The sequence below is a fragment of the Zophobas morio genome, unplaced genomic scaffold, assembly GCF_036711695.1.
Source record: "Zophobas morio isolate AGI-343-1 ecotype UQ-CSIRO unplaced genomic scaffold, CSIRO_AGI_Zmor_V1 ptg000031l, whole genome shotgun sequence".
Taxonomy (NCBI): Eukaryota; Metazoa; Arthropoda; class Insecta; order Coleoptera; family Tenebrionidae; genus Zophobas; species Zophobas morio.
This window is the reverse complement of record NW_026972136.1, coordinates 7,295,019-7,315,612: the sequence shown is the minus strand read 5'-3', so window position 1 is coordinate 7,315,612 and position 20,594 is coordinate 7,295,019. Positions and strand designations below refer to the sequence as shown.

Genomic DNA, 20,594 nt, shown 5'->3' with positions numbered 1-20,594 from the left:
GTAATAATTTAAAAATATATTTGAGTTTCCTGTTACGCGGATAAAAGTGAATTTGTCTGAAGCGTGTTTTTAGGTTTATAAAACCGTTGAGAATGATTCCATGAGTGTTTAAAAAAAAAACAAGATCTGAGCATCAAATTATTACATTTATCTCAGAAAATATCAAACGGTCTATTTTGAGACTCTTATATTGATGGACTATAAAATATTCATTAAAATTTTACTTTTTCGTTGCCAGATGACATCCTTTTTACACATCGATAGTAAACACTCTTTATTAAAATAAATTAATGCAAGGAAATCGTACACATAAAGAAATAAAACAAATAAGTTAGACGTCATTATTATTTAACATTATTCTGTGTATTATAGCAATGAGTTATTTTTTAAAATCTGAAGGTGGACGCTTGCCGTTCCTCGCCTTGAGCGTGTTTTAGCATAATTTTCGTGACTTCCTGTGGCTAGTTGGTAACCAATGCCTTCCTGAAGATAAGCATACAGACATTTCAGAAGATCCTTGGACGACGTGGTGGAAAGATCCAATCAAATAAGGCTATAAGAAATGCACTTAAGTATTATGAAAGGAAAGAATAAAAAGTACTTACTTAAACTGCATAACGGTGGTCCAGTGGATTCTCATAGTGTAAGCAGGTTTTGTTTATTGTAATAAAAACAGTCTTGATTGAATCGAAAAATATATAGGAGTATTAAACAATAGAAAAATAACAAAAATTAATATTATTCTTAACGCAAAATGCAGTTAGTTAGCACTATAAAAGATCTCCGATTTCTTTTGTTATAAATTAAATTATTGTTTAATTTCAGCAGCTACATATATGTGGTTCGTGCAGCCAACACAAATATTATCCAGCATAAATTGCTGTTTCGTTACTTAAAATTATAACTGTATTTTCTAAATAATTAAATACCTATAGAAAAAGGAATGGTGTTGACCATAGATTTTTTATATAATGTAACATCTGGCTAAAAAATTAAACTCCATTCTCTTCCAACTGCGAAAATTAGTTCTGTTCTGTTCATTAGAAACTGTCTTGACTTATTATCATAGCAACTTCAAATCAGTATTATCATACGGTATTCTTCTATGGGGTAATTCTTCTAGTGCCATGCGAATATTTAAAATTCAGAAAAAAGCTTTAAGGATAATTTGTAAAATTAGAGAACTTCTTGTAAAAAATTTTTTCAATCTCTAAATATATTAACACTGCCTTGTTTGTTTATCTACTACACTTTAATCTATACTTTTGATAATCAATCCAAATTTTTGTTAAACTCTGACAATCATTGCTACAATACAAGAAATCGCAGTTAATTAACTATTCCATATTGCCGTGTGCAAAAGACACAACAGTCGGTAAATTTCATCTCTGTAAAATTGTTTAATGCTGTACCATATACTGTCAAATGTCTTCCAAGAAATTGCTTTAAAAGTAGAATTAAAACAATGCTGCAATCACATAGTTTTTACTGTATTAGCAAGTTTATAGACTTTTGTGCTAACGGAAATTTAATGTAGTTATTTTTAAGTGTTTGTGAATCTATATATGTATATATGTTTTGTGTACAATTTTATATGTTATACAATTATATACCTAACTTTTTTTTTTGACGAGCTTTAATGTACTTGTTTTACATATGAGCAATAAATTTATTATTATTACTATTATTATTATTATCAACTCTCGTTATCCGCGCGATTTTTTTCAACCCCTGACTCCACCAAGTACTCGACAATTTTCCGGTGGCCGTAAGAGGAAGCTACGCGAAGTGGTGTATAACCATCGACATCAGCGCAATTGACATCCGCTCCTGATAGGTGCAAGTATTGGACAATATTTTTGTGGCCGAACCGACACGCTGCATGAAGCGGTGTTCGACCATCATTCCTGCAACGATTGACCTCAGCTCCGGATTTCACTAGGTATTTGACAGTTTCTTCGTGGCCATTTTGGGAAGCTAAGTAAAGTGGTGAAAAACCCTCGTTATTCGCGCGATTTAGTTCAACACCTGACTCTACCAAGTATTCGACAATTTTCTGGTGGCCTCCACAAGAAGCCACGCGAAGTGGTGTAAAATGATGGACCTCCGCGCGATTGATATCCGCTCCCGATAGGTGCAAGTATTCGACAATATTTCTGTGGCCGTATTGACAAGCTGCGTAAACCGGTGTCCGACCATCATTCGAGCAACGATTAATCTCGGCTCCGAATTTCACTAGGTATTTGGCTGTTTCTTCGTGACCATTTTGAGACGCTACGTAAAGTGGTGTAAAGCCCTCGTTATCCGCGCGATTTATTTCAACCCCTGACTCCACTAAGTACTCGACAATTTTCTGGTGGCCATCAAACGAAGCTAGGCGAAGTAGTGTAAAACCATTGACATCAACGCAATTGATATCCGCCCCCGATAGGTGCAAGTATTCGACAATATTTTTGTGGCCGGATGGACACGCTGCGTAAAGCGGTGTTCGACCATCATTCGTGCAACGATTGACCTCAGCTCCGGATTTCACTAGGTATTTGACAGTTTCTTCGTCACCATTATGGCAAGCTAAGTAAAGTGCAGTATAACCTTCGCCATCTGAACAATTTATTTCGACCCCCGACTCCACCAAGTCTTCGACAATATTTTTGTGGCCATACCGAGATGCTGCGTAAAGCGGTGTCCGACCATTCTTCGCGCTACGATTGATCTCAGCTCCTGATTTCACTAGGTATTTGACAGTTTCTTCGTGACCATTTTGAGAAGCTAGGTAAAGTGGTGTAAAACCCTCGTTATCCGCGCGATTTATTTCAACCCCTGACTCCACCAAGTATTCAACAGTTTTCTGATGGCCGTTACACGAAGCCGAGCGAAGTGGTGTATGACCGTCGACATTAGCGCAACTGATATCCGCGCCCGATAGGTGCAAGTATTGGACAATATTTTTGTGGCCGGATCCACACGCTGCGTTAAGCGGAGTTCGACCATCATTCGTGCAACGATTGACCTCAGCTCCGGATTTTACTAAGTATTTGACAGTTTCTTCGTCACCATTATGGCAAGCTAAGTAAAGTGCAGTACAACCTTCGCCATCTGAGTAATTTATTTCGACCCCCGACTCCACCAAGTACTCGACAATATTTCTGTGGCCGTCTTGACAAGCTGCATAAACCGGTGTCCGACCATCATTCGAGCAACGATTAATCTCAGCTCCGAAATTCACTAGGTATTTAACGATTTCTTCGTGACCATTTTGCGAAGCTGAGTAGAGTGGTGTAAAACCCTCGACATCAGAGCAATTGATATCCGCTCCCGATAGGTGCAAATATTGAACTATATTTTTGTGGCCGGATAGACACGCTCTATAAAGCGGTGTTCGACCAACATTCGTGCAACGATTGACCTCAGCTCCGGATTTCACTAGGTATTTGACAGTTTCTTCGTGACCATTATACGAAGCTAAGTAAAGTGGTGTAAAACCATCGTTATTTGCGCGATTTAGTTCAACCCCTGACTTCACTAAGTATTCGACAGTTTTCTGGTGGCCGCCATAGGAAGCCACACGAAGTGGTGTAAAATCATGGACACCAGAGCGATTGATATCCGCTCCCGATAGGTGCAAGTATTCGACAATATTTCTGTGGCCGTATTGACAAGCTGCGTAAACCGGTGTCCGACTATCATTGGAGCAACGATTAATGTCAGCTCCGAATTTCACTAGGTATTTAACGACTTCTTCGTAACCATTTTGCGAAGCTAAGTAGAGTGGTGTAAAGCCCTCGTTATCCGGGCGATTTATTTCAACCCCTGACTCCACCAAGTATTCGACAATTTTCTGGTGGCCGTTCTGACAAGCTGCGTAAAGCGGTGTCCGACCACTATTTGCACAACGATCGATCTCAGCTCCGAATTTCACTAGGTATTTGACAATTTCTTCGTGACCGTTTTGCGCAGCTAAGTAAAGTGGGGTAAAGCCTTCTTTATCAGAGCGATTAATTTCGGCCCCAGATTTTACTAAATAGTCGACAATTTGTTTGTGCCCCCCACTGGAAGCTAGTACAAGTGGAGTGCAATGATTAGCCTCAGTTATAGAATTAATTTCTGCACGAGAAATACCTAATTTTTCATAACTTAGCAATTTAGCCACGTCATCGTATTCAAGTAATGCGGAATAATACAGAATGTTTATTTTGTCTTTAGAAGAATATGATTGAAAAATGTTTGAGTTTTTTTGAACTGTTAGTAGCAACTTTATCTCCGCTGCCAAACTTTCACTTTTTTTTGCATATAACAATGGGGTTATCCCTAATAGTGAATCATGTTCTGAGTCACTGTTTTTACTTTGTAAATACATTACTGCTTCAAGAAATTCTGTACTTTCCGGTTTACCATTAAAATTGGTTTCCTCGCGAACAGTGTATTTGTTATTTTCGTGGGTTATATGTAAACGCGGGTGCCTTTTTCCCCATGAGCAAATCAAGTGTAACGCACTTCTTCCACCTCTGTCTTTGCATGTTAATATTTCATCGTCGCAACTTCTAAGTAAGTTGAAATTTTTGTGTAACACCGCTACATGAACAGGTGTTTCTTCTGCTAACAACATATCGAAGAAAAATCGTACGTTATTGTACTTCTGATCAAAAAATATGTCAATCGGTATATCTGCAAAATTTTTCGATAAATATGTCGCAACTAAATATTCCGCAAAGGATCCATGAAGAAAGTGTGGGGCGTTATTTTGTACTTCGGTTATGATACCAACAGATGCATAGTCGTAACGAGAAAATTTTTTGACCGATTTTTGGTAATTAATATTTAATCGTTCTAATACAAATTCGGGATATATTAGTTTTAATGCAAGTATTTCGAAGTGTTTTAACATCTTTTCTTTTTCTCGACGAACCATAACTGCCATATGTGGATTTTGAAGATCATAAGCACTTTTATTTTCGTAGAAGATGTTAAATTTTTCTTCGATAAAATTGCGGTATAAGTTAGTTAAACGAAATTTATTGTCTATAAGTTCCACGTACTTTTCGTTATTTCGACGGAATAGTTCCGTGAGCATAAATATCTGAAGAGGAATTCCTAATATGTCAACATGTTCGATAATTACAAAGGTGGATTTAATTTTCTGAACGGTGATCTCAATTTCGGCTTCAGATCTGACAAATTTGAGTCGTTGTTTTATGTAATTTTGTTGTTCTTTATCGCTAAATTGTGTTAAGCCAATTGAGAGGACATTGAATTTTTTCTCTAGAAATGTCTGGAGGTGTTTTCTACTAGTTACCCACTGAACGAAACCTCTTTTTGATAGCTGGAGTATTATATCTGAAACAACATCTAAATATTCGTTTAAAATTTCATCTAGTCCATCCCAAACATACACAATACGGTTTTGTTTTAAACACATTTCGAAAAAACTTTGGTGTAATGTTTTGAGTGAGCAGTATTTTTCGTTGATTATGAATCTTTCAAACCAAGTTAGGTAGTTTGATCCTTGACTTAATTTAAAAGATTTAAAAAATAAATGGACATCTTTGGGATAAATCGTAACCGTCCAATTTTGCGATGGACATTTATTTTTGAAACTTTTCATCAATTCAGATTTACCCATTCCCGGATCGCTAGTTATTAAATTGATGTTATTTTCTAATTGAGAAGACGACAGTAAGTTTTCATGCGTAAAAGAGCTGTTAGATAATTTGTAATTTTCTAAGTCACTCATATCACCTTTGCTTTGAATCCATTGCAAATGTCCGTTGTTTGCGACTTTGAAATAGTGAAACCTGTGCATTTTTGAATTATCCGTATATATCTGTTCTAATTTTGATTCGCAAACTTTACTATTACATATGTACATTTTATTACGAAGATCTGATTTAATGAAACTGTCCTTAAACTCACTTTCGTTGCAAACTACGTTTATACCTTCATCGTTCTCAGACTGTTCATTTGGAGAAACATCAACATTAATTAGTTGATAATTTCTAAGTTTGTCCTCTACTTTATCAAAATTATCCGCATATTGTAAAATGATAACAGTGTTTTCATGTACTTTTTCTAAATAATTAATATCTAAAACATTTTGCGATAAATGACGTTCGATATAAGGTTCAGAGAGTATTTCTTTCTCTCCGTCTATAAAGCATGGTCCGTTTAGCATTCCCATCAAATCTGACGTCGTCACATTTTCCAGAAATTTTTCAGTTTTTCCAAAACCTGCCATTAAGCTAAATTCTTCCTTTCCTTGAATAGAGACAGTAAAAGTTTCCATTACTTTTTGGTAAAACTGTTCCTTCAAGCTCAGGTTTGATAGATTTTGGAATAACGAATAGTGTGTCATCCATTGCTCTTTCATTCCGTCACCAAGCACGACGAACTTTAGATCTTCGCACAATTTGACGGCTTTTTCAAAATTTTTAAACTCACGTATTATTAAAGGACATTTATCCATCAACCACAGCAACTGCGAAAATAACTTTGAGTTTAATTTCTCAACGTCGTTAGCATTAATATCGTCAACTGACAGTTGGTAGTTTATTCTTATTCTGTTTATTTCTGCAATGTCAATATTTTGTTTTGCAACATCACCCCACAAAATTTTAGCATTTTCACTTGAATTCTCTTCAACTAATGTGATAGTGAACATGGATATAGCATCTCGAAGTATTTTCATCTTGTCATTAACGACACCAAAACATAACGGCTCAATATGAGGTGACAAAATCTGCAGCGCGATAGCACGTTTCATCCATCTCTTGTTCAATTTTTCTTTGTATCCTTCTCTCATATTCCATTCCGATATTATTTTGTAGAATTGATCAAAATCCTTATCTTTCAAAGAATACGTTGTTCTAAACTTTTCAATTGTTGATTGTCTCAGTGTGTCAAAACTTTCTTGATTAGTATAAAGAAACAATTTCGAAAAAAACGTTTGATACTCTTGAATTTCGGAGATATGTTCTGTAGTCCATGCATCTTCTACGATTTCAAATTTGTAGATATAATTTACGTTTTTTGAAATTGCGAAGTGGTCAGGTGAACTACACACTCTAACAGGTCGAACATAAAACTTCTGTCCTTGTAGCTGAAACTTTGCGTCTTCTTTAACACCAAATGAACGATTCGTAAAAATTATAAATTCTTGTTCTACATTCTTTAGTTGTTGAAAAGAGTCAAAATATTTGCCTAAACTAAACTCTCCCTTTGCGGATTTCAGATGCTCTGAAGATAACGTTTTTCGATCACTGTGTTTCAACTGCATTGCTTTTACCACGACATTTTGATGCGACTCAATTTTGATGACTACATCATCAAATGCACCGAAGTTGTTGTCGTTTGACGATATGTGGAAGTTGTCTATTTTTTCGTCGCTTACCATTTGTAAAACGATGTTGGCTATAGCAATGTTCTCGTATTCTTTACCTCGGTCGGTTGTTCCCGCTCGTTTTTTAAAAATCTGAAAATGTATACATACAATAAATTCAATAAAATAGGATACTCTAATTATTATTAATAACTATGTATAACACTCACCTCTGAACTATCCATATTTTAGTTGTTGAAAAACTACGGTTGCACGAGAAAATTTTCATTGAAACCGAAGTGACTGCAACAGAGAAACGAAAAATTGAATTTAGTTTATTTGGTTTAGTTTATAAAAAATTACTAAAACGACTAACCACGTCTTGTATGATAAAATAATAGCGTGTCATAATTTAATAATAAATTTAGATTTTCTGTTGGAAGAGATTAAAAATGATTTTTACAAAGCGTTTTTATTCTTCACAAAGTTTGGTCCCTACTACTTAAAATAAATTAATATAAGTAAAATATGGGGTGTATAATTTATTTGACGATTTTAATAACAACAGCTTCTCAAAGAGCTTGATAAATGTTATAAAATACATGACGCCTTGCACTGAAATATCTCTTATACATCCCCCGTTGTTATGCAAGAATATAAAGTGCATTATTTCTAGAGACTGTATGAAATAAAATAACAATTTAAAAAATTGGTAGCTATATTTGATGGACCGCCTCGTCTATATAATTTACGTAATATGTGGAATTTCCGCCTCGTCACAACTCCGGAATGCAGAAGATAGACGGATTGTTCATAAAATCATCTCATACTTACTAGAATTACACACGGCAATAACGTTGACGCCTTTTTAATTTTCTACAGATTTGCCCTTTGGTAAAATTTCAAAATACAAAAAACGTACCAGTTTCCTAATACCACACACTTGAGAGCATGTTGAGAGTACTTGAAAATAAGTACCTCTTCTCACTTCTAGTAACTAATGATCTGTCTGACATAGAGCACAGTAAACTGCTGTCTGACCCACGTCGGACTGGTGACCGCCGAGCGTCTAGTGCGAAAGCGAAATATCGCCACTACCATACACACTTTTTTAAAGCATGAGGGTTGTCTACATTACAAAAAATAGTATTGTTTTAACAACGCTTTTTTTGCACTAAATTTAATTTGAGAACGGGACACTACAACGGTTCAGTCACAGTTGGATAGACACGTTTTCAGAATTTGTTTTGTGGACTATAGCCTGAATTTTAAAATTTGAATGTTGGTCAGTATAACATGATAGGCAACCATGATTTTCAAAAAAATGTCCCCGCAGTTACAGTTGGGGATTTATAATGCGGGGGTGCAGGTAGATTTTTTAAGGTCGGACATGTCTTGAACGCGTCGGCGTCACTTCTGGTGTAAACACGTTGAAAATAAGAGTGGGTTAAATTTAGCTTATAATTTCATAAAGCGGCAGTTGTAAAAATGAATCGCATTCAACGCCACAATCCACGGGCGTAGTGTTAATATAGTTAATTTTTCTGAAAGTTCGACGATGTCCTCAACACGCAAATAGTTTTATTTACGAAATGAAAAACAATGCATATTTATACTGTTTAATTAAAAGAAATAAATTAAATATATTATATACATGTATTTAACTTAACAATAAGCTAGTTTTTGAAATTTTAAAGTAATTGGAGATATTTAGAAAAACAATGCATATTTATACTGTTTAATTAAAAGAAATAAATTAAATATATTATATACATGTATTTAACTTAACAATAAGCTAGTTTTTGAAATTTTAAAGTAATTGGAGATATTTAGATGGTTGCCAGTCCTCGCCTTCAGAATGACTTCCCATCCTTAAATTATGGTCAGCATCTACTTCGTTTTTGATAACAACTTACTCTTGGTTGAAGAATATTCATCACGGTTTTGTCCATGCTGGTGACACTGTAATTTAACATGTTAAAAATATAAGTACCTTTCTCATTGCAAACTACACACTATTTTCACAAACTAAATAGTTTATCAAACGGAACGCATTACAGATTATACAGGGTTACTAAAAAGTATGGAAGCGGTTGAATATCGCGAGAAGGTTCCTTGGATCTTTTTGAAATTTGGTCTGTCTTTAGGTATGTTCAAGTTCTATTTTTTGCAATTTTTTCAGATTTTATTCTTCAATGGTTTGTGAGATGCAAGGATAACTTGATTTTTTTTTAAAGCAGTAGTAGTCAAATCTTCCGTTTTTAAATAGTGCATTTTTTGTCTGAATTCAAAAATGTCAATGCATGCTTTATTTTATTTTTCCGAACACGCTAAAATAAATTGTCAAAACAAAAATACTAAAAATCTGACAATCGTAGCTAGGCTTGACAATACTATCACTTGTCTTTGTCCTGACGTAGAACACTTTATTCAAAAATAATACTAGTACCTAATCATTGCAGGGGCGGCTTGTCCTATGAGGCAGGTGAGGCAGTGCCTCACCAATGAATTTTACGCCTTATTAGGATTTTTATTATTTTTTACCGACACATTTCGGCCAATAATTTGTGTCTTTTTTCTAAAATTTTAAAAATAAATATAGAAAATTATATTCTTATTTTTATCTCGGTAGGTACTCGTTGCTCCCTTAATTAAACATCACGCTTAAACACTCGACACAACATGTATTTTGTGACGCGAATGAGGCAGACTCGAAGCTTGCCTCTACAGCAGATATAGAAATCATGTCTTTAATAGGCAAGCAACCTGCAATACACTCATAAGCGGCATGAGTTGAAAAAAGACAAAATTGAGGCAGCCTCATTTCCGTGCTTGCAAAAGAGATCGACAACAATATTTGCGCGCGGAGAACGTGCGATTACAATGCAGTCTACATTTGCAGAAGTACTCAAAATTAGGCCGTTGATTGTTTTGCCACAAATCTGTGTGTGTATAAATTGATTCAAAATTTCGGTAACGGAATTTTGTCTTAAAAGTGCCTACGTTTGCGTGTGTCGGGTTAGTGCTTTGTGCTTGTCATAATTTGATTTCGGTAATCGTTATTTAAGATTACGAGTAAATCGGAATTTTTCTCTACTAACGTTAAATGACAATGGCAGTTCTGTTTTTTCTACTTTCACGTATGATGATAAATTGTATGTAGTTACGGAATTAAAACGGCCGGTTCCTGATTTGAGTAAATCGTTAATTGATCTATAAAAAAAAATTAAAATAAATCCAGAGTATTTATATTTTATATTTTTTTCGTTTTGTTTTTTGTTATAAATCAAATTAGATTTATTTTATGTTGTATTTGATTTTCTCGAGATTTTTTTTTTTAAAGATTATTTTAATTTTGTTTTTTTGTTAGAAGTTATATTAGTTTTTTCTGACCACGCTTCCCTTTCCTTTTGTCCTGTCATTCTCATCCTTTCCTTGCAAGAGTTCCTTGCACCTTCACGTTGGTTCTTGGTGGACAATTAAATGAGTTTACAAATTTGTTTATTTGACTAAGTAGAAAATATGTAAGTATCTTTATATTTTGGAGCGTTTTGTGCTTTGCCTCATCAATTTTTCAAGTCATGAGCCGCCCCTGAATCATTGTAAAAATGATAGAACTGAGGGTACATAAACTGAACACAAACAATACTTCGATTTAATGACTGTAAATAGTGAATACGTTCTTATGAAAGTTTTTTGAAGAATTTGTGGTCTATTAACATAAACTCGATTGTTTACATAACCCCACAGAAAAAAGTCAAGTGGGGTTAAATCGGATAATCTAGCTGGCCACTCAACTGCTCCCCTTCGTCCTATCCACCTTCCAGGAAAAGTTTCATTGGAGTAATTCCCGATTTGACGTCCGAATGAGGTGGTGCTCCATCTTGTAGGAACCAGCGGGACTCTGCAGGTAAATCTGGGACTGTCGCCATAGCCTACCATCATCAAGATTTCTATTCGTTCAGTTTCTGTTAATGGTGCCATTTTAGTATTTTATTGAAAAATTTTTAAACCTGGATGTAGAAGTTTGATTTTGAGTGCACACTGACATCGATGACAGTATTTTCAAAGCTAACTACAATTTTCTATTTTAGAATTTTTTCATAATAAATAATTTATCATTTTATTTACCGTTTTAGTTAAAAAGGTGTATTATGCATGTGTTACAGTTCTAAATTCAGGAAAAAATTGACGATTGAATTGTGATACTATTTAGAAAAAATTAAGTTATCCTTGAATCTTGAAAACAAATCAAGTTTGAAGTTTAAAAAAAAACAGAACATAGAGCTTGGGTATTTTTTCAAAAAGATCCAACTAACCGCTTCTGAGATATTCAACTGCTTCCATACTTTTTAGCAACCCTGTATATGTACTATCGCACGCAAAAGTATTGTCGGTACCCAGCAGCGAAGGGTATTAAGCTCGTCCGCCTTCTCTCTGCGGGTTGCCATAATTCCCTAAACACTCAGCTACCATAAAATGGACAAGGATTAAAGTTTCCTTATTTGATTACACAAATTGATTACCCAGTACTTTCCTCAGGTAGACACTGTGTTGTAGTAGTTTTTTGATTTTTGGATTTGTTTGCTCGATTTTTAAAATTTTTAATTTTTCGATTTTTTAATTTTGGATTTAACGGTTTTCTGTCGATTTTTCGCCTTTGGCGTTTTTGGTTTGTGGAGGACGCCGGGGCTCGAAAATTTTAGAAAAAAATGTCGAGGACCCGTGGAGTTCTTTATTTGGAAAGAATTTTACAGAATCTTAGGGGCTCCAAGCGTCATTTTTTTAAAGATGTGATGTTTCGTTTTTGAGGGAGAAATCAAAATATTGGCAAACCCGAAAAATTGAAAAATCAGGAATTTCAAAAATCTAAAAAGTCCAAAAATTAAAATATCGAATAGATGAAAATGTTGAAAAATGTAAGATTTAAAAACTCAAAATTTTGAAAAATTGAGTAAGTAAAAGCTCAAAAAAAAACAGAAAGTCGAAATGACGAAATATTGGGAAATCGAAAACTGAAGAACGGAAAAATCGAAAAATCAAAAAACTGAACAATCGAATGAATAAAATATTGAAAAACCTTAAAACTTAAACATTGAAAATTGAGTACTTGAAAAATTGAGAAATCAAGACATCGTAAAGTGAAAAATCGAAAAATTCAAAAATCGGTTAATCGAGAAATTGAGAAATCGAAAAATCCAAAAATTTAAATAAATAAATTCCAAAACTGATAAGTTGGAAAATTGGAAAATCGAAATATTATAGAAATACTGAGAAATCGAGAAATCGAAATCGAAAAATTAAAAATCCCGAAATCGAAACATCAAAAAATCAAGAAGTCGAAAAATCGAAAAATTTTTTTAGAATTTTTTTGATATCACAATATTTTGTTTTTTCATTCCCTTTGGTTTTTTAATTTTTTTCACGTTTTAATATTTCGGTTTCATCAATTTTTTGTGTTTGCAACTTTAATTTTTTCAGTTTTCAATTCCTGCACTTCCGAATTTTTCAATTTTCAATTCCTGCACTTCCGAATTTTGCAATTTTTCTGTACTACAATTTTTATTTTTATTTTTCTCAATTTTTTTTAGTTTTTCGGTTTTTCAAATTGTCATTTGCCCCATTTTTTAACTCTCATTTTCTCGATTTTATATCTCAATTTTTCGTTTTTCTCTTGTTTAATTCTTCAAACTGTCGTTCTTTGATTTTTCGTCTCTGATTTTTGATCTGCAATTTTTCGTTTCGATTGTCCATTTTCTTTATTCTTACAATTTTTCGAGTTTTGTTTTTTCAATTTCGATTGCAATTGCAAAATTTAACCGTGGAAGAAACAAAAAAAAATAAAATTTGAAAAATTTCCAAAACGAAAACTTGGAGAAATGAAAAATTCAAAAAATTAAAATTGAAAAAACAAAAATATAAATTCTAAACACTAAAAAATCGAATATTTGAAAAAATAAAGCAAACAAACGGAAACTAAAAATTGCAAAATGAAAAATTGAAAAATAGAAAAGTTTAAATATGAAAACTCGAAGAGTTCAATGTCGTAACTTTGAAGGACCAAAAAAAAATTGGAATCTCGAATAATCGAAAAGACGAATATAATCGAAAAACTTAGAAAACACGAAATCGAAACATCAAAAGACCGAGAAGTCGAAAAATCGAAAAATTAAGATATCGAAATAGCTAAAGATGGAAAAATGTGTGTGTTTTGTTCATACCTTTGTTGCCTAAGCTGTGTTGAAAATTTCATTTTCTTTTAGGATGTGTAGAAACTGCCTTCTGGACTCTGCATTTATTGGTGACGAAACAAAGACAATTTATTCGACAATGTTAATCTGTAACAAATTTTTTGTGGATTGTGGATTAAGAAACTATAAACGCATTCACATACAGCAGGAAATTTTAGATTGTCACTATGTTGTCGCTACGTGACGAAATAGAGTTGTACGGAAGAGTCCAATAAGGCTGTAACAAATTCACTTTAAATATTACGGAAAAGAAATGTAAAAATTGCTTACATAAACTTCGGTTGTGGAACGATGGACTTAGTAGTATAAATAATTTAGATTGAACCAAAAATCACGACTACATTCATAACAGAACAAAATAACTTAGGTTTAACTCAACACAAATTGCTGTTTCGTATACACAAAGGTGACACGAAGTGATATAGAACTGTCAGAGCTGAGAGTGTGTTATACAATATCACATGTGTAATCCCTGTCTTCTGGACTAACTCTGGCCCCTCCTCGAACCAAGAATTCGACAACTTTATCGTGGCCATTTTGCGAAGCTATGTAAAGCGGTGTACAACTATTTTTAGGACAATTGATTTCGGCTCCGTATTTGACTAAATATTCTACAGTTTTTAGATGGCCATTTCGTGAAGCTAAGTAAAGCGGTGTCCAGCCATTGCTATTAGCCCGATTAATTTCGGCCCCCCATTTCACTAAAAATTCAACAACTAACTCGTGGCCATTTTGTGAAGCGACGTCAAGCGATGTATACCCACTGTTCGTGCAACGATTAACTTCCGCCCCAGATTCCACCAAGTACGTGACAGTGTCCAAGTGGCCGTTTAGTGAAGCTAAGAAAAGCGGTGTAAAACCATCATTATCCGCCCGATTTATATCAGCCCCGGATTTCACTAAACATTCTACAATTTTTTCATGGCCGTTCAACGAAGCGACACGAACCGCCGTCAAACCGCTTTTATTAGCGCTGTTGATATCGGCGCCCGATTTCACTAAAAACGCTACAATTAACTCGTGGCCGTTTTCTGCCGCTTTGTGAAGTGGTGTGGAACCGATGTTCATAGAACGATTTATTTCGGCCCCGGATTTCACTAAACTCTGGACAGTTTGCAAGTGGCCGTTTTGTGAAGCTACGTAAAGAGGTGTAAAGCCGTCGTTATCGATATGATTTATATCGGATCCTAATTTCACTAATCGTTCCACAATTTTTTCATGACCGTTAAAAGAGGCGCGGCGAAGCGCGGTGAAACCGTTTTTATCAACGCGATTGACATCGGCGCCGGATTTCACTAGCAAGTCAACGATTAATTCGTGGCCGTTTTGACTAGATATGTGGAACGCTGTAGATCCGAGATTCGTAGGACGATCCACTTCGGCTCCGGATTTCACTAACCGTTCCACGATTTTTTCGTGGCCGTTGAACGCAGCAACGTGAAGCGCGGTCAAACCGAAATCGTCAGCGCGATTGAGATCGGCGCCGGATTTCACTAAGAATTCAACGATTAAGTCGTGGCCGTTTTCAGAAGCTTTGTGAAGTGGTGTGGAACCCGTATTCGTGGAACGATCTATTTCGGCCCCAGATTTCACTAAATACTTGACAATTGATAAGTGGCCACTTTGTGAGGCTACGTAAAGTGGTGTCAAGCCATTGTTATCTACGCGGTTGATTTCGGCCCCGGATTTCACTAACCAGGACACAGTTTTTTCATGACCGCATAACGAAGCACCGCGAAGCGCGGTGAAACCGTTTTTACTACCGAGGTTGATTTTGGCGCCTGATTTCACTAAAAAATCAACGATTAAGTCGTGGCCGTTTTGTGAAGCTACGTGAAGAGGTGTGGAACCAAGATTCGTGGGGCGATCAATTTCGGCTGCGGATTTCACTAAGTACTTGACAGTTTGTAAGTGGCCATTTTGTGAAGCAACGTAAAGGGGTATAAAACCATTGTTATCTGCACGATTTGTGTCGGCCCCTGATTTCACTAAACGTTCCACGATTTTTTGGTGGCCGTTGAAGGAAGCGACACGAAGCGCCGTCAAACCGTTTTTGTTAGCACGATCGATTTCGGCGCCCGATTTTACTAAGAATTCAACGACTGATTCGTGGCCATTTTCAGACGCTTTGTGAAGTGGGGTGGAACCCGTATTCGTGAAATGATTTATTTCGACTCCAGATTTCACTAAATATTGAATAATAGTTTTGTGTCCTCTTTCGGATGCTAAGATCAGAGGAGTTTTATGGTTCGCTTTCGTAATAAAATCAAAAAAATTTTCAGGACCAAACACTTCAGCTACGTCGTCATATGCAAGTAAAGTGGAGTAATACAAAATGTTTATCCGATCATCAATATCATAAGTAAATTCCGAATTTTTACCTAATAGTAATAGTAGTTTTAATTCAACCGCCAAACTTTCACTCTTCCTCGCATACAATAACGGGGTTAAACCGAAAAGTGAATCACGTTCCGAATTATCGTTTTTGCTTTGTAGAAACGTTACTGCTTCAAGAACTTCGTTACTTTCTGGTTTACAACTAAAACCGCTGATCTCTTCAACAACGAACGTCTTATTTTCGCGGCTTATTTCGACCCGAGGATGCCGTTGTCCCCATGAACAAATCAAATGTAAAGCACTTCTTCCTCCGTTATCTTTTCGCCTTAAAATCTCGTCTTCGTAAGTTTTAACTAAGTCAAAATTTTTGTACAAAACCGCCACGTGAACAGGCGAGTTCTCAGCTAACAGCATGTCAAAGAAAAACCGAACGTTGTTGTACTTTTGCTCGAAAAATACGTCCACAGGTATCTCGTCAAAATTTTTCGAAAAGTACGTGGCAACCAAATATTCCGCAAGTGATTCGTGAAGAAACTGTGGCACGTCGTTTTGTAACTCGGTAATAATACCAACCATTGTGTAGTTACCTTTAACAAATTTTTCCACAGTTTTCTCACAGTTAATGTTTAATCCTTGCAATACAGACGCGGGAAATATTAGTTTCAACGCAAGGATTTCGCAATATTTTAGAATCTTTTGTTTTTCGTCGTGAATTTTTAGTGCCAAACGAGGGTTTTGAATGTCATAGCGAATTTTACTTTCGTAAAAGATATTAAATTTTTCCTCTATAAAACTACTGTATACGTCAGTCAAAAGAAATTTGTCGGTTACAAGCTGCAAATATTTTTCTTTGTTTCGACGAAACAGTTCAGTGAGCATAAAAATCTGAAGCGGAATTCCTAATATATCAATATGTTCCATAACCGAGAATGTGGATTTAATTTTCTGAGCCGTTATCTCAATTTCGTCTACAGATTTCAGTCGTTGTTTTATGTAATCTTGCTGCTCTTTTTCGTTAAACTTGGTCAAGCCGTGTGAGAGTACTTTCAACTTTTTTTCTAAAAATGTCTGCAGATGTCGTCTACAAGTTACCCATTGAACGAAACCCCGTTTTGATAGTTGAACTATCACATCTGACACAATATCCAAGTATTCGTTTACTATTTCATCAAGTGCGTCCCAAATATACATAACGCGGTTTTGTTTTAAACATATTTCGAAAAAATTGCGTTCTAGTTGTTTGAGGGGGGCGTATTTTTGACTGATAATGAATTTTTCGAACAAACTTATGACGTTGGATGCGTCATTTGAGTTAAAAGATTTAAGAAATAGATTTACATCTTCAGGGTTAATCGTGACTGTCCAGAAATTGGGAGGACACTTGTTTTTGAAATTTTTCATTAGTTCAGATTTACCCATTCCGGGATCACTAATTACTAGATTGATGTTATTTTGTAGCTGAGGAGACCACAATACGTTCTCGTGAGTAAAGCAATTGTTGGATAATTTATAATTTTCTAAGTCACTTATGTCACCTTTGCTTCGAATCCATTCCAAGTGTCCGCTATCCGTAATTTTGAAATAGTGAAAAGTGTGCATTTCTGAATTTTCGGTACAAATTTTTTGGAACTTAGATTCGGTAAGTTTACTATTACATGTGTAGATTACTTTATTGCAAAGATAACTATTATCATTTTGTATTGTGTTTTCACTCTCGTCAAATTTTTCTTTTGACAAAAAATCAACATTAATTAATTTATAGTCGTCAAGCTTGTCTTTGACTTTATCAAAATTATCCGAACAATTTAAAATGATAATAGTTTTTTCGTCTACCTCTCCTAAATAATCAATATTTATAAGATTTTGCGACAAATGACGTTCTATATAAGGTTCAGAGAGTAGTTCGCTTTTTCCGTCTATATAGTGTGGTCCATTTAGCATTTCCATCAAACTAGATGTTGTCACATTTTCTAGAAATTCTTCATTTTCTCCGAAAGCTGTCAACAGATTAAGTTCTTCCTTTCCTTGGATAGACACTGTAAATTTTTCAATAATTTTTTTATACAAATCTTGTTCCAACCTCAGGTTTGATAAATTTCGAAACGACGAATAACTTTCCATCCATTTTTCATTAATTCCATCACTGAGCAGGATGAACTTTTGATCTTGACAAAGACGGATGGCTTTTTCAAGATTGTCCTTCCCACGTATTATTAGGGGGCATTTGTTCATTAACCACAACAACTGCGCCACTAACTGTTGATCTAACTTCTCGACTTCATTGGTGTCAACACTATCAACCGATAGTTGATAATTTCTCCTAATTCTGTTTATTTCTTTAATGTCGATTTCGTCGTTCACAACATCACCCCACAGTTGTTTAGCATTTTTACACGAATCCCCGTCAATTATCGTGACGGTGAATATAGACACAGCCTCCCGAAGTATCTTCATTTTATCATTAACTGGACCAAACGACAATGGTTCAATATAAGGCGCCAAAAGCTGCAAAGCGATAGCACGCTTCATCCACTTCTTGTCCAACTTTTCTTTCTTCCCTTCGCGCATATTCCACTCCAATATTATTTTATAAAACTGGTCAAAAACCTTTTCATTTGCAGCAAATTTAGTTTTGAACTTTTCAATCGTTGATAACCTCAGCGTATCAAAATTTTCTTGATTAGCATAAAGAGAGAACTTCTCAAAAAACGTTCGATATTCTTGAATTTCGGAACTATGTTCCACAGTCCACGCGTCTTCCAAGATTTCAAATTTGTAAACATAGTTTACGTTTTTCGAAATTGCGAAGTAGTCAGATGAATTCCACACTTTAACAGATCGAACGTGAAACTTTTGTCCTTCGAGCTGGAACTTCGCGTCGTCGGTTACATCGAATGGACGATTTGTGAATATTATGAGCTCTTGAACTGCTGTCTTTAGTTTTTGGAACGATTCGAAATATTTGTTTAAACTGAAGTCTCCTTTTGCGGATCTCAGGTGCTCGAAGGATAGGGTTTTTCGCTCGCTGTGTTTTAGCTGCATCGCTTTTACTTGTGTACTTTGGTCTGATTCAATTTTGATGACTATGTCGTCAAATGCGCCGAAGTTGTTGTCGTTTGAGGATATGTGGAAGTTGGTTATTTTGTCGTCGCCTACCATTTCTAGAATCATGTTGGCGATAGTAATGGTTTCGTATTCTTTGCCCTTGTCAGTCGTTCCTGGGCGTTTGTTAAATATCTGAAAAACAGAATTCGGTCACTAACTATTCACAAATTATTTCAATATTTTTGTTGTTATAAAATTGTTTACCTTTTAAAACAAGTGTAGGAGGGTTCTACGATTAAAATATTTTGCAATCTAAACTCCTTTACCATAATATATAATGAATAACGTGGACAATCATGCATTTGTAGAGGACAACGCATTTTCACCAACTTCTGATTTGATGTTTTGCGCGTAAACACGGGTTAAAATTGGCCAGAAATGAATCGCATTCGACGCCACAGTCCCAACAACTTATTTGTAATTTTTGTTTTTACTGTTTGTAAATTCACAATTTACAAAATTTTTTTGCATCAGACAAAATGTGTATAAAGTATAATATGCGGCTATGATGAGACTTAATATGAAAAAACGCACTGTAAATATTATGGTGACAAAATACGTAAACAGCACAATACTCTTCCAATTTTCTTTTCAGTGGGCTGTAAAAGTCTTTCTGAAATAATATTAAAAGAATTTTCAAATCTATTTTTATTAAGAAACTGAAAATTAATAGTTTAACTTAATTTAAAAAAGAAAATAACTACTAAACATTCAAAAAATATTTCGGCAGAACTTCCCCCGCCCCTGAAGTGCAGCCCAACAAATTCCGCTTCTTGAAAAAATATAAAAATGTTTGCAATTTTTCACATTTTTGCTTCGTTTTGCAATTTTTCCAATTTTTGAGGAGGTCCAAATTTTTCATTTTTCAATTTTCCAACTTTTGAATTTTTCAATTCGAATTCAATTTTTAGATTTTGCAATTTTTGATTTGAGTATCTCCAGTTTTTATTTTTTTATTTTTCAGTTTTTCGATTTGCAGTTTTTCGTTTCTGTTTGTTGTTTTGTTTATTTTTACGATTTTTCGATGTTCCGTTTTTATAATTTTTTGTTTTTTCAATTTCTTCAATTTTTTTTTTTAATTTCACGATATGCAACTCTTCTGGTTTTCATGTAATGTTTTTCGACGTAAAATTTTTAAATTTTTCGATTTGTCATTTACAGTTTGTCTAGTTTTCTAAATATATAATAATTACTATATTTTCAATTTTCAATTATTCGATTTCAGACCTTTTTCACTTATTTGATTTTGCAATTTTTAATGTTATAGTTTTTCGACTTTACAGTTTTGACGATTCTATAATTTTTTAGATTTTCCAATTTTTCTTCTGTCCAATTTCTCGACTCATTACTTTTATTCAAGTTTTAGTTTATCCATGTTTCAATTTTTCGTTTCTTCAGTACTTCGTTTCTTCAATTTTTTGATTTGCAGTTTTTCAATTTTTTTTGTTACTTCAATTGTACGACACGCAACTCTTCGAGCTTCTGTTTTTAAATTTTTCTGTTTTTCGATTTTCCAACTTTCAATTTTTAGATTTTGCAATATTTCGATTTGCAATTTCAAGTTTTCAGTTTTTCAATTTTTCAACTTT

General features: G+C 34.6%; 2 protein-coding genes across 4 annotated transcripts in view; both read right to left on the bottom strand.

Annotated features, from left to right (window-relative positions):
* Positions 1-327: 327 nt before the first annotated feature.
* On the bottom strand, positions 328-8,352 carry LOC135139554 (uncharacterized). Of its 2 annotated transcripts, none has more exons than XM_064069839.1 (4): positions 8,235-8,352; positions 7,543-7,615; positions 606-7,465; positions 328-553 (listed from the first exon to the last, which is right to left on the bottom strand). In XM_064069839.1, exons 2-3 carry the CDS (start codon positions 7,555-7,557, stop codon positions 1,697-1,699), a joined length of 5,784 nt encoding a protein of 1,927 aa, XP_063925909.1. In that variant the 5' UTR covers positions 7,558-7,615; positions 8,235-8,352; the 3' UTR covers positions 328-553; positions 606-1,696. The 2 variants fall into 2 exon arrangements, with proteins under 2 accessions (XP_063925909.1, XP_063925910.1); XM_064069840.1 differs by having other exon boundaries at positions 8,147-8,238.
* Positions 8,353-8,917: 565 nt separating this feature from the next.
* Positions 8,918-20,594, bottom strand: part of LOC135139555 (uncharacterized) — a 38,955-nt gene continuing 27,278 nt past the window's right edge. Inside the window, exons 3-6 of one of the 2 annotated variants that reach the window (XR_010282175.1) lie at positions 13,834-19,137; positions 13,707-13,780; positions 13,534-13,650; positions 8,918-9,274 (exon numbers count right to left, since the gene is read on the bottom strand). The gene's annotated coding sequence lies outside the window, so the exon portion shown is untranslated. The remainder of the gene's footprint in view (positions 9,275-13,533; positions 13,651-13,706; positions 13,781-13,833; positions 19,138-20,594) is intronic. The other variant, XR_010282176.1, reaches the window with a different exon arrangement.